Raw genomic sequence first — 14,692 nt, forward strand, 5'->3', positions numbered from 1 at the left:
AAAGGTGGGGGCTTGGGCTTGCCCCCCCTTTCACTTGAAGCAATAGGGGGGCACCACCAGAGAGAGCCCTGAAAGCTTCATTTGGATGAAGGTAGCTCCAAGCCACTTAAGGCTTTAGCTGGGGCTGGGAAGCCAGGTCAGCAGGGCTGAGTGTCAGCTGCATCAGCCCCCTCATGCAGTAGCCAAGACAGCAGGGCTCAGCTCCTGGGCCAGCTGCTGGCCAGTGGGCCGAGCAGGGACAGGAGGCAGGCTGGGTTCTTTCAGGCCCTGCCCACCTGCAGCTTGGGGCAGTGATGGAAGAGGCACAGCTGGCTCTGGAGGGGAGAGGAGCAGGTCTGCCAGCAATGCTGTTTGCCCAGCCTGGCTGTACAGACATCCCTGCTGCCTCAGCCAGCCCAACTGGGTGTCACAGCATGGCCACCTGCCCAGAGGGCCACTGCAGGGCCCAGTCCCTGGGAAGCAGAACACACTGCCTCCCCCCAAGCTGGCTTCAGGGGGAAGGAGCAGTGGGACTGATGGAACCACAGCACCCAGTGCCAACCTGCCCCCACACAGGGCTTGCATCCCCAGCAGGGGCTCAGTTTTGTCCCACTCACTGGTGACTAGAGCCCAGGACAACCAAGCTCGCTGGAGCCCTAGGTCTGCCCACAGCTTGGCCAGGGAGCCTCTTATCTGGGTAATGCCACTGCCCCCTTGCCACACCTTGCACTGTGGCCCTCAGGCCCAGATCTGGCCAATGCCATCTTGACAGAGGGAGCCACACCGGGAAACAGACATGCCCAGTCCCAGGTCAGCCATAGAACTGGACTAGAGCCTAGATCTGGGCCTTGACTCCAAGCAGCAGATGCTGGATGTGTGGCCACTTGAAAAATCCATCCATCTCTCCTCTCCTCCCCCCCCCCCCCCCATCCCTAGGAAATGGCTCAGCCACAAACCGCCCTTTGCTGAGCCTGTAGCCCAGGAGTACCAGCTCTGCCCGAAAGCCCCAAAACCTGCCCGCCTGACACTTCCTCCCCTTACAACCCCCCCACTGTAGGGCACCTGTGAGCTTGCTAGGTTCCTCCTGCAACCTGCCCTCCCCCAGCAGGAGCAGCACTAAGGCCAGAGCCTGCTCAGGCCCGTACAGCCTCCCTTACAAACTGCACCAGAGACCATCCGGCTCTGCCAAACTAGTCTAACCCCCAGGAGCCTGGGACATCCCAAACAGCCCTGCTGGTGCAAACAAGTCAGGCAGAAGCCCCAGACCCTGGAGGAAGCTCCTGGCAGCAGAGCATGCACCGTGCTAGCTGTACTTAGACCAAGGGCCCCTGGCCAGCCTGGTGCAGTTCTCTAATGCAGAGGAGCAGAAGCTGAAGTTGTCTTAGGCTCAGCTCACAGCCCAAACCTCAAGCAACCTACAGCCACCCTGCCTGAGGCACACCGGGTTAAACCGAGAGGGAACAAGAAGTGGAAAATTATCCCCTGCCTCCCAATTAAGCACTAGTCTCTCCACAGCAGAGCAAGCAAACAGCTGGCCACAGACTCCATCCCCCTTCCCACAGACGTAACCTAGTGTGGCCCTATCCACGGGCACGAGTGAGCCATACCCACCTCCACGGGATGTGCTGTTCCACATAAAGTTTGGTGCAGAGACTGTTCAGGTAGAACCTAGCACTTTATTCAGATCTTCAGTTAATTGGTGGGATGTGAAGAACCAGACATACGTAATAAACCTCCAGAAAAATAGATCACGAAAGGCACTTTCCACTCAGGGAAGAGACCCTGGGAAAAGCATGTAAACAAGCTGGCTTCTCTGTACAACACCAGCCAAATCAGCCTCTCCCATGGCCAGTTGCCCTAGCTTCGCCCTCTCCATTTCGTTCACACCAGCCAGACCCCCTGTAGGTGTGACCCAAGGTTTTTCTGTAGGACACCTTGGCCTATCAGGGAATGCTGGAAACATGGCAAAGAATCATGGTGTCAAAAAATGTGTTAAAAAGCTGCCATCTGAGCCCAGGGCTTCTCTGTACTCACACCCTGCCCCAGAGCACAATAAATAAGCAATTAGAAAAATGTTCAAGTATGAAGGGTTATTTTTGCCACCTCTCCTCCCCTCCAAATGCACCTGTGGCTCTGAAGGAAGCTGGTTTCTCTGTAGCGACACCAACTGTCCAGAGCACAAATTGGACCTGGCTTTGAAAATAAAACAAAGTTTAAAAACCCAGGAGGAGTTCTGTGCAGTGTGGAATTCTCCAGCTTTCTTATAAAGAAAAAAATTACTCTGGTACCAAAGTGTGCAGCCTACAGACCTCGGGTACTGCCTGGGGACTTCTCTGTAATACATCCCCTGGCTGCCAAGTGCCCGTTGACAGGGGATGGTGAGGTTTGGCTAGTGCTGAAACCATGCATAGGATTGATTCTTTTTTAAAAAACCTTATTACGTACGTCCTCCCAAGAGACAGCTGAAAGCGGAGAGGTTAAAATCTGGTGCAGCTCCAGAGGGAATAAGAGCGTAAAGCGCCACAAATGGGTAAAGAACTGCCTTTGAATAAAAACTGCAGCAGGCTGGAGCTCCAAGTGGAACTTGTTGCATGCAAGGCTGGTCTGCTAGGGGGAAGCGCTCCCAGGCTAAAGCTACAGTCAGACTGAGCGTGTTACAGGCACTAGGAGGCTCTACATTCTAGACACCACAAATCATGCTGCTTGGCGGGCTGGACAGAGGCCATGGTGAAGCAGACCCCACGTGCACGGTACAAGGACAATTTCTCAGTCAGCATCTGAAGGGGACTCACTGCAGTTTAGGCTTTCGGGCTGGGTTCTCGGGCATAATGGAGCCAATCTTAGAGCATCGTTTATGCGACAGGCTGCTGCCTGCTTGTTTCTGGGCCATTACACAGGTAGCCTGTGCTCAACCAGTTCCACTAAAGGAGCACGGGCCAGAACTAGGAGGGTAGGTCTAACTCATGGTCCCCATGACAATGGACGAGGTTTGCTGAGTAAGAGCTGAGCAGGAGGACAGGATGTGAGGGAAGAGGGGCTCTTTCCCCCAGAGCCTGAAAGCTTCTCTGTAGCCTACGCCAACAGGTCTGGGGAGAAAAGCCTAACACTCAATACTTTAGCTTTTTGGGCACTTCCCAAGGAAAGCTGTCCCTACCAAAGTGGCCATAGGCTGCAGTCCTCTGATAAATGGGCTTCTTCAGATCCAGATCCCTGGAATATACAAGTCCCAAACTTAATACAGAGCAATCAATCACAAGCAAAGCAAACAAGACAGTTCAGAGGCTCTGGTTTGGTGACCTCACTCCTCAGCAGGGGGAAGTCATGGAGGCAAACACCCCCTTGGTGGAGCAGGCTTGGAACTACATATGCTGCATGGGAGGCCAAGACACCTTCCACCTTGCTATAAAACCAGACTACACGCAACTGGATTCATTCTGACTGAGGCTCCTCACTTCCTTTAAAAAGCAGTTGTTGTTTCTCAGGCTTTGTTCTCTAGATGGGTCCTAGGACACGTCGCTAGTTGCAGGTCAGTCTGAACTCTTCCTGAGAAACGACAAGTGTCCGAACTCACGTGACATCATGAGATACTTACCCGACAGGGTTACAGCATATCAGCACCTGGTGATCCATTTGGTGAAACCACTTATCTCTTCTGTTTAAGCAGCTCTTGTCTTAGCCCAATGGCTACTTCTGACTTTAAATCTGATGCTTCCAGCACAGGTTGCAAAACAGGCATGAATGCAAACAGCAGCACAACACTCCAGCTCAAAAGTGCACCCAAAGGGTTTGCTAAGATGGTTAGGCAGCCAAGTCTGCTCTAGAATCCTAGATTTTAATACAGGAGCATTTAGCCCCCGTCTTAAGGCAACCTCGGCCTTCAAGTGCTCTCAGATACTTAAGCCGCCCATTTGGTTACAGAAATGGGGTAGGGTATTAGGCAGCCCAGCCTGGAGAAGTGTACTTCTACCTCAGTGACATGGTAAGGATCCACTCCAGCAGCATTTGCACTGCCAATCTACCCAGGCCTTCAATTCCTACTCCTTGGCAGTAAGAGATTTCCCTACAAGGGAGTGGGAGCGACCCTTGGGCATGCATTACCATCTTTACCTGACAATAACCCCAGGGCGCAGGTCAAAGTTCTTCTTCACAATATCCAGCAGCTCCCGCTCACTCTTCGGAGAAGTGCCGTAATGGAAAATGGAGATGGACAGTGGGTGGGACACTCCAATTGCGTAGGACACCTGTGGGCAGAGGAGAGATCCCGTGTCTCAGCACTAGCCAGGCAGATGGCCGCACGGGCCTCCAGTCCAACACCTGTTCACCCAAGTCTGAAGGGCAACCTGGTTCCCATAACACGGACTCCTCTCTCCACAAACCGCCCCTCCACTGCTTCTCATGCCACACCCCACCAGGAACGAGCCATCCAGCTGCCCTAAGCATACTGCCTGTTCATGTTCCCCTGCGCTGCCCACGCTCCCTTCTCATCTCGCCTCCTATTCCAGGGTCACCCTTTGCTCTGCAGTCACTTGGCAGGAACACCCACCCAGTGCAGCACACGGCACTGGTCCCTGCCAGCCACAGATCACTGCGCCCTAGGTTTGGGCATGATCTGCTACCCCCATTACAAGCTCCAGTTATTCACCACTTGCACCATCAGCTTCCCATCAGTACAAATTGGTGGGATGGTGCTGGGAATTATGGGCTCCCAATACTGCTAGCCACACCCCCTTCTCTGGCATAACAGTGCCCCAAGATCATTGGTTCAGTGGGGCTTTAAAGGCAGAGATCCTGCCAGCCACCAATACCAGCTGCCCAGCCAGCTCACTTGCAAACCTCAGCAGCAGGTGGCCATACCTGGACAAGCACTCTCCTGCACAGACCAGCCTTGACAAGGGACTTGGCTACCCAACGAGCAGCATAAGCAGCGGAACGGTCCACCTTGGTGTAATCTTTCCCCGAGAAGGCACCTCCTCCATGAGCACCCCAGCCACCATAGGTGTCAACGATGATCTTCCGGCCAGTCAAGCCAGCATCTCCCTGGAATTAACTCCCATTAGACTCAGTTTACAAACACTGGTCCCTTTGCAGTACTTTAGCTGCCCCAAATAACTGCTCACACCAACTTAACCCTTGTACCCACTGAAGTTAATCACAAGACCCCTCTAACATCAGCAGGCACAGGGCTTTCAAATTAACCCCCGTCCCCACTTCACAATAACTGGATTTCACTTTAGTGCAACTGTACAAACAGCTTTCGGCTCCAAAACACTGGTTTGCCAACTGGAGATGTAAAAGCCCATTTAAAAAGTTAACTTGTTAAACATTACATTTAACTGGATAACTGGGATCCTGAGGGCAGGGGCTGCTCCAGTCTTGAGCTGCTGGTTAACTGGTAAGCATTACCCAGCAGGTAACTGGTTAACCTTTTACCTCCCTGTTGCTGACAAGTACGGTGTGAAACACCCGAATCCATTTCTTGGACTTGGAGTATCGAGTAAGTTTTACCTGGGGCCCACCGATGACAAAGCGGCCACTTGGCTGCAGGTGGTAGATTGTATCCTCATCCAGGTACTTTGCAGGCACAACAGCTTTAATCACTTTCTCCTTCAGGGCGTCTCTCATCTCGTCCAAGCAGACATCTTCATCGTGCTGCACAGATATGACAATCGTGTGGACCCTGATAGGGATGACAGCGCCATGGTCCTGCATGTATTGCACAGTCACCTGAAAGGATACCCCCAACAGACCAGTCAGACACATCTACAGTAGATCCTAACAGGGAGGGACAGTAGCACCTTCCATAGTCCCACTCAGCACATTAGAGGGCAAGAACACAGACTAGTGCCACTTCATTCCTGGCCCCCTTCCCCCACCCAAAGAACTGAAATCCATTCTGCTTTTAGCGCGCTGAGGCCAGCAGCCAGGCTCCTGCACACACGCCCGTTCCTGGAGCTGTGCAGCAGGGCTCCACTTACCTGAGTTTTAGAGTCAGGCCGTAGCCAGGGCAGGGTGCCATTGCGCCGCAGCTCTGCCAGCTTGGCATTCAGTTTGTGCGCTAGGACAATGGTCAGGGGCATGCACTCTTCAGTCTCATCTGTAGCATAACCGAACATCAGGCCCTATGGGACAGGAGAGAGAGTCTAGAACCTCAACTTCAGACCCAACTCCTGAGAAGTGCTAAATATGTCCCATACACTAGAACATCTCCAAGCTCAGACGAGCTATTACTAGAATACGAACCTGGTCCCCAGCACCAATATCCTCTTCATTCCTGTCCAGATGGACTCCCTGGGCAATATCAGGGGACTGCTGCTCCAAGGCTACCAGCACGTTGCAAGTCTTGTAATCAAACCCTAACACACAAAGCAGAATTTCAGGCTCACAGAATCCCAGCTTTATCCATCTAGCCCCGAACAGGTGATGGTGTTCCGAGGAACAAATACTCAGCCAACTCACCGACAGCAGCCAAGAGCATTCTACTCAAAGCTAGCAACACAAGCTTCCCAACACAGACATAGGCAGCCAGAAACCCTTACCTTTAGAAGAATCATCATAACCAACATGTCTGATTGTGTCACGCACAACTTTCTGGTAGTCAACAGAAGCTCTAGATGTGATCTCGCCAGCTAGAAGGATCATCCCTGTCTTTGCAACAGTTTCTAGAAGAGGATAAAAGATCAACTTCAGTGTCACTAGGAGAAACAGCTCTCCTAAAGTAATGAAAGTGCATTTAACAGGTACAATTTCTCCCCATTTCCTAGGCTAGGTAACCTCACCGCAAGCAACTTTGGCATCTGGATCTTGTTTAAGGTGGGCATCAAGGACAGCATCACTGATCTGGTCACATATTTTATCTGAAAAGAAATCAAGCAGCCAGTCATTTTCCAGCCACAGTGCACTTCACTAAACTCCCTCTTTCCAGTCAATATGTTGAATTACACCCAACTCTGGGAGTCTCCACATACGTTTGCAAACAGAAAGCAACCACTGCCGTTACACAACCCCAGGCAAAAGTGCCATCTTACACTGTAATTTACTTCCCTCAGATGCAGCATGTGCAAGTGGCACTCCTAGGATCAAGTTACATTTATGTCAGGACTTAAATGGAGTCACTTATTCCACCTTTGTGATGCACACAGCTTCTCCCACAGCCCTGAGCACAACAACCTGCTGCCAAGCGATTTACTCTGGCACCCAAATCACAGCAGCACCCGATCTGCAAGTGGCTCTGCCCTCTAGCACATACTGAAGGTAGCAGCCTCAATTTGGTTTGTAGATATTTTAGAAAAATCAGCCTGCCAAAATGGCCACTTGCAGCAAAATCACTCTAGATTCGCATCCACACAAGCAAGAGTCTGCATGCACCCATCATAACCCCACTGATGGCATTTTAAGATGGATGTTGGATAGCATTTATTTTAGTAATTGTGTAGCCACAACAATTTTTCGTGGTTACAGTTACTAAAATGCTTCCATGGGGGCAGGGCCAACAGCCAGCGTGCTCCTGGATCCACTCCCAGATTGTCCCCTGCCAACCCACGATGCTGCCTCTATCAGGGATAAGCAAGTAAGAGTGGAATACTCCCCCACTTGAGGCAGCAAGGAGGGGACAGGAGCAGGTGCTGGCAGAAGTCAGCTTAAAAGCCAGTCCCCCTCCTCCCTCCCAGCACTGCCTTTATCAGAGGCAGCAGGGGATAGGGGAGGCTGCAGCAAACGGGCTGCTGAACAGCAGCACAAGCTGATACCATGCCATCTGGCACCTCTGTGTTTTAAAAGCAGTAAGAGCCCATGGGAGCTACCCACCACTGCAGCTCTGCAGAACAGCCCCTCTTATCGACTAACCTGTAAGTGATACAATTTGTATCAACTACACGATTAGCCAAACTGCTCTAACATCCCTTACTCTGTATCCAACATGCTGCTAACACCCCAGCTGCTACCAGGAACGGAGGCTGCTCCAGCATCCCCATAGAGTGGCTTGTCCATAGCACTGCCATCAGAGGCTGCTCGAGAATCCCATTTGCCCCCCCCCCCCCCACACACACTGCTGCCTCTGAAAGAGGCAGCTGTGTGGCAGTAGGGGCAGTGCACCCCAAGGCACTGGCTCCCACCTGCCCCCCCCCAGTAGCTCCACAGGAGGGGCATGTAGCTCCATGGGAACTAGCATGCATGAGGCACCGGCTTAAAATTCAGCACTGATAGAGGCAGCAAGGGGTGTGTGCGTGCGTGCAACTCATCTGGATTAATCAATAAACCCAGGTTTATCAGTTAATTGTTTAAATGACTACACACTAACATGCAATACTGTAGGCTACATTCACACTGCCATTGGGCATGGCTGCCAAGAAGCAACTAAGTTACCAGCAGCACTGCCCACCTGACTGCAGAACTGGTTTCAGCTGGTCAGCGTCACTCCAGCATGACTGCTGCAGACAATTCTAGAGCAATCTGAAACCCCTAACGCACTATGGGCTTTGCAAGAACTGTTCACATTCTGTGATGAATAAGCTACTCAGGGCTAGATGTCCTTGACAATGACCTTTCAGATCAGACATGTAGCAAGTGACCTAATTCTGTGCGCTGCAGGGGGATGAAATGGAATAAAGGGAAGCCTGACACTGAGCTACCCCCTTCCTGTCATCTCTAATCCATTCATTCCTCAGAACTTCAGGGTGACTGGTGAAAGAGCAGTGCTGGAAAGGATGCAACAAGAAGCATCATTTTGTAGAGTACCCAGGGAGATAAAAAATTCCCCTGGATGTAGTTTACAGGCGAACTATTAATCTCTTACACGGTGAAGAAAAAACAACAAAATAGACTAAAGAGAATTTAAAATCCCATACCCAGGATACCAGAGGACTGCTGGTTAGAATTACGCAGCAACAATCAATGTGAGCACTGCTGCAGCCTGGCTTCACCTGCAAGACTATTAGCAGCAGGTTTTGAAGCCTGGTCACCTGTTTAGCCAGTCTATGCTTGACCATCACTGGCCATTGGCTTGACCCATCTGAGGCAGCCTCTGCAGCAGGGGCAGAGGATTGAGTCTGTCATGCAGTGTGAGCTGAGAATGGGAATCTGAACAGAACAAGGCCCCAAAATGGAGGCTGCAGACAAAACCACGTTAGTAGCCAACACAAAGCCAGGGTCCAGGGCTATGACGCAGGTCAATCCCGCCTTGCCACGGATGTGGGGAAATCACAGGAAGCCCCCATGAGCACCAGTCACCAGGCCCACAGCCCCTGGCTGGAGCAAGGGTGAATCACGAGGAGAGACCGGATGTAAGTGTGCTCAGCCCTCAGGTGCTGCGTTAAGGGGGGGGCGCTAAGGGGGGGGCGCGCGCGGGAAAGCCAGGAATTGGGGGGGAGGGAGGCCGGAACCCCCCCCACGACTCGCCCCCGCCCACAATTGGGGAGGCCGGGACACCCCCCCCCCCACGACGACTCGCCCCCGCCCACAATTGGGGAGGCCGGGACCCCCCCCCCCCACGACGACTCGCCCCCGCCCACAATTGGGGGGGCCGGGACCCCCCCCCCCACGACGACTCGCCCCCGCCCACAATTGGGGGGGCCGGGCCCCCCCCCCCCCACGACGACTCGCCCCCGCCCACAATTGGGGGGGCCGGGCCCCCCCCCCACGACTCGCCCCCGCCCACAATTGGGGGGGAGGGAGGCCGGGACCCCCCCCACGACTCGCCCCCGCCCACAATTGGGGGGGGAGGGAGGCCGGGACCCCCCCCACGACTCGCCCCCGCCCACAATTGGGGGGGAGGGAGGCCGGGACCCCCCCGTGGACGCGCTCGCTCACGGGGCCGGCGCGCGGCTCGTGCCCTGCCCTTTGCGCGGGACTAGCGCAGGAAGCGGCCACGCGCGGGGACGGAAGAGGCGGGAGGGGGGCAACCGCCCCACCCCCCACGCGGGCGCTGCAGGGGCGCGCGGCGCCGCTCACGTGCCGCCCGGCCGAGCCCGCAATGCGGCGCGCGCGTGCGGCTGAGGGCGCAGGGCGCGCGCTCGGAGGGGCCCATCCCCCGCCCCCGCGCGGCGCGCGCATCCTGCGGAGCCCGCCGCTTTCCCGCCTTCGCCCCCGGCCTCACCTGGGTGCCCCTCCCCCACGGACTCGGAGGTGAAGAGGAAGCTGCCCTCGTCGATGAAGGCCTCGCGGAAGCCGTTGATCTGCCCGTTCATGGCGGCGGCAAAACAGGAACAAAGCTCGATGGGCAGCGGGCTCGGCAGAACGAGAAGGGCGCTTCAGCAGCGCCCCTATTTATACCCTCCTCGGCCCCGCCCCCTCCGGCAGGCCCCGCCCCGCCGCAACGCGCCAATCTCGGGGAGGGCGGAGAGAGCGGGCCTGGACTCAACCACTCCCCGGGGGAGGGGGCCTCGTTATATAATAAATCCCCTTCCCTGCCACATGGCCTAGCTCGCTCGGAGACGGAGGAAGGGAAATGTCTCTTCACAACTCGCCACAGGGCAAGGCAATAAATCCCGTCCTTAAGTCGGCCCCGCAAGGCGTACAGGGAAGAACTGTGCCCCCCCCCGGGTTTGCCACTTGGATTGACCCAGACGCTTGGTTCCAGCCCGAGGAACAGGCGTGATGGGATGTCGCGCAGGCGCAATGAGAGCCGCTCCCGACGGGAAGGGGGGTGGGGAGAAATGTGGCTGGCGCGCAGGCGCAGTGTGACGCACGCGCTTAGGAAGGAGGCGGGCGAGTAAAGTGCCTCATGGGCTGACCCGCTCTGGCGGCCATTTTGGTTTCTTTTAGTTCCCCCTCCCCTGGCCAGTGTGACCCCCCCCTCCCGATCCTCCCTTAGGGCCACCTCGCCATGCGCCACATAGCCCTGTGCCCATGGGCCTCATGCCTCTGGCAGCGCCAGCCCTCAGGGCAGCCCCCCCCCCCGGCACCTCCCGCCCCCATCTCCCGCCCACCCCACCCCCATCTCCCGCCCCATCTCCCGCCCACCCCACCCCCATCTCCCGCCCACCCCGCCTCACTATCTCCCACCCCATCTCCCGCTCACCCCACCCCCATCTCCTGCCCCCATCTCCCGCCCACCCCACCCCCATCTCCCTCCCTCCATCTCCCGCCCACCCCGCCTCACCATCTCCCTCCCCCTATCTCCCGCCCACCCTGCCCCCCATCTCCCTCCCCCCATCTCCCACCCACCCCGCCTCACCATCGCCCGCCCCATCTCCCGCCCACCCCGCCTCACCATCGCCCACCCCATCTCCCGCCCACCCCACCTCATCTCCCGCCCCCATCTCCCGCCCACCCCGCCTCATCATCTCCCTCCCCCCATCTCCCGCCCACCCCGCCTCATCTCCCGCCCCATCTCCCGCCCACCCTGTCTCATCTCCCGCCCCCCATCTCCCGCCCACCCCGCCTCATCATCTCCCTCCCCCCATCTCCCGCCCACCCCGCCTCACCATCTCCCACCCACCCTGCCTCACCATCTCCCACCCACCTCATTTCCCGCCCACCCTGCCCCCCATCTCCCACCCCTCTGTCCCCCATCTCACCATTTCCCGCCCCTGCTGCCCACCCCGCCTCACCAGCTCCTGCTGCCTACCCTGCCTCATCATCTCCCACCCTCCACTGCCCCCCTGCCTCACAATCTCCCGCCCCCTGCTACCTCCCCACCTCATCATCTCCCACCCACCCTGCCTCACCATCTCCTGCCCCCATCTCCCATTCACCTGTCCCCATCTCCTGCCCACCCTGCCCCATCTCCCGCCCCTGTCCCCCACCTCACCATCTCCTGCCCCTGCTGCCCCCCTGCCTCACCATCTCCTGGCCTCCGCCACCCACACTGCCTCATCTCCCACTCTTCCCACCTCATTGTCTCCCACCCTCTTGCCATTCACCCTGCTTCATCATTTCCCACCCTCCACCACTCACCCTGCCTCCTCATCTCCTGCCCACCTCACCTCATCGTCTCTCATCCTACTCTGCCCACCCCTGCCTCATCATCCCTTCACCCAAGCCACCTTCTGTGAGTGATGGGATCCAGGGGATTAGCAGGGGGCCTGGCACTGGTAGCAGGAGTTGGGCCCTCCCACACTCACCAGCGGCAGTGGGGAGCAGACCAGTCCTGCCACAGCCTACTCCACTCTCCCAGCTATGTTGTTTCACTTCCTGCCACCTATGAGTACAGTGGTAGACCTGATCTCTGCTGTCTCCCTACCCTTCTGCCCCCACAGCCACGGAGTGCAGCCCTGTGCAGAGGGACCGGACTCCCCTTCAGACGGCCGGGCAGGTGCTCAGGTTACTTAGGGCACCAGAACTGCTAGGGATGGCCCTGGCTCCAGGGGTGCTCAGTGGGGGCAAGGCCCCAATTAGGGATGTTCAAATTAGATTAATCATCTGCTCGAATAGTTGATGGAATTTCCATAAACTATTTGATTTGTGGATAACAGCGCGTCCGCTTTGTAATGCAGCAAGAGCCCACGGGCGGCATTCTACCTCTGAAATGTACCAGGGCTTTCGTGCATTTCAAAGACTGAAATGCCTCATGGAGCCTGGGGCCAGTCGGGGACTTTCTGAGCCCCCCACTGGCGCCAGGCCCCATGCAGCACTTCTGCTTTGAAATGTACAGGAGCCCCAGCGGGGACTCTTGTACATTTCAACGGTGGAATGCCACCGCTGCGCCCCTGGCTCCTCCCCATGGAGCTGGAGCTGAGGGGAACCAGCTTTTAAGCTGGCTCCCGCCCAGCATCCCTTCCTCTCCCCCCGCCTGCTGCCTCTTTCTGATCCAGGCAGCAAGGAGCGGGAAGCTGCCTCTTTCTGATCCAGGCAGCAAGGAGTGGGAGCACCACCTGGGCAGGGGCAGTACGTGGCCGAAAGCCGCCTGTGGGGCTCCCTCCACTTAGGAGAGGGTCCTTGGGACAGACCCCAGTGCAGGAGCAATGTGGGATTCCATCCCCACACCTGGTGATAGAAGAAGGAGAGGGCCCAGGGCTTCAGCAGCTGTGGAAGATCTGGCCCTGTGGTCTGTATTTAGAATTAAGCGCTGCAGGAATCTGGGCTGCCTGGGTAGGACTCAGTGGCGTGCGTGGTCTGAGGACTGTGTTTTGGTTTCATCATGTGACAGACGAGGCCAGCCAAGGGACTCCGGGTGAAATGCACATGGCAGGGCTGTGATCTGCATTTGTCCCCCGCTGACTTTGCCCCCGTGCTTACACACGCGCAACCCCATGGGCCTGTCCTTGTTTATAAACTGCCAGGCCAGCTGAGCAAATCATGAGCCTGAGCAAAGATAAGGCTGGTTTCCCGCGACACCCTGAGGCTTCCACCCCAACAGACACACACACAGTCATTTCCAGTGCCACACGAGTGAGTACACAGAAAACAACTGGAATCCGAATGCTTATATGTACACCCCCGGCAAAAGCCCATGTTGTGATGTCCTGGTGGTTCTCAAAATCCATCCAGAGATGAGGGTGAGGGCCGAGAGAGCACGAGGCTCCTTGTCCTGGCCTATCCTTTCTGTATTTTACCTGCATCCCTTGCTCCCAGGGACATGGTCAATGGGGCTGCAATGGCGCATCCCCCCTGCCCTGGTGTAAACACGTTCAGCCTGGTCCGGCTGCTGACGGGGGAGGATTCCCGCGGGCCTGTGTGGTCAGTGCTTCCCCTTTGTCTGAGCTGCAGCTCCGGGTTCCGCCACTGGCTCCGTTTCTGCTTCCTTGTTCAGTGTCAGTGACAGCTGTGCCACCGGAACACAGAGCATGCTGAGGCCTTCCCAGGCCGCCCGAAGGGCTCATGGACAGGGAAGGTCTGGGGGGATCTACCATAATAGTAATAAAAGGGGGCAGACTGCATCCTGCTCTCTCTATCTCCACATCAGGCCAGCTCCACCAGCAGCTGCTGAACTTCCCAGCTGTCATGCTGCCAATATCATGCAGCCAGGGCCTGGCAGAAGGAACTGCAGCGATTCAGCCTCCTGGCTGAGACTGCCAGGCCGCAGTCCTGCTGTGATGGTCGAGACTGAGATGGGGGCAGAGAGCCACCAATTCAAGGGCTACCAGAGACCTGCCGGCCATTCGCACGGGGGCTGGGTTGGAACTGGTGCCCTGCGGGTGAATTTCTCCCGAGGCTCAGGGCTGATCTGCACAGAGTGTTGGTAGCTCAGTTCTGCGAGTGACACCTTCACTTTCCAGAGGAACCGGCATCCCTCCTGGATAAGTGTAAATTCCATCCAGCTGGTGTTGCTGAGCCCTGGGCCTGGCGGGTGATTCCCACTTTTCCCCTAACCACTCCCTGCACCCTGAGCAAATGGGACCTGTCTAGCTGCAGCAGCTGCCGGCTTTGTCCGGAGAGTGCCATGGGGAGAGGGAAGTTCTGGGTCCCCAGCCCTCCTGGGAGTGACTCAGCATTGTGGATGCAGGCACTTTCCAAGGCTCAGAGTGGGCTGGACAGCCTATGAGGACAGACAGGAGCAGCTTGCAGGATGCAGAGAGGGAAAGCATCCGGCATCGCTCCTCAGCCTTAAAGGGATGAATTAAAAGGGCATTTGCAAAACACGTCTAATTGCTCAGAGGCTGAGTGACTGCCCACGACTCTGTCACATGAGGGGATAATCTCAGTGAAATGGCCACCGGTGTGTCCCCGTCTGGATGGACTCAGACCTGCCTGGCTGTGTGTCACCCTCCTCCTGCCGGCAGCTTCTGGCGAGGCCCAGGAGCACAGCCTGGGCTGTTGGAGCAAGAGTGAGTCCTCT

The 14,692-nt window shown here is 56.5% G+C and overlaps 1 protein-coding gene across 1 annotated transcript; it reads right to left on the reverse strand.

Moving 5' to 3' along the window:
- Positions 1-1,635: 1,635 nt before the first annotated feature.
- MAT2A (methionine adenosyltransferase 2A) lies at positions 1,636-10,227 on the reverse strand. The gene is made up of 9 exons (XM_075910981.1): positions 10,070-10,227; positions 6,756-6,833; positions 6,516-6,638; positions 6,220-6,332; positions 5,955-6,098; positions 5,485-5,703; positions 4,834-5,016; positions 4,087-4,220; positions 1,636-3,189 (listed from the first exon to the last, which is right to left on the reverse strand). The coding sequence occupies exons 1-9, from the start codon at positions 10,158-10,160 to the stop codon at positions 3,087-3,089; spliced, it is 1,188 nt and encodes a 395-aa protein (XP_075767096.1). The 5' UTR covers positions 10,161-10,227; the 3' UTR covers positions 1,636-3,086.
- Between the last annotated feature and the right edge of the window lie 4,465 nt (positions 10,228-14,692).

This window comes from Pelodiscus sinensis, chromosome 28 (assembly GCF_049634645.1).
Source record: "Pelodiscus sinensis isolate JC-2024 chromosome 28, ASM4963464v1, whole genome shotgun sequence".
NCBI classification, from domain to species: Eukaryota; Metazoa; Chordata; order Testudines; family Trionychidae; genus Pelodiscus; species Pelodiscus sinensis.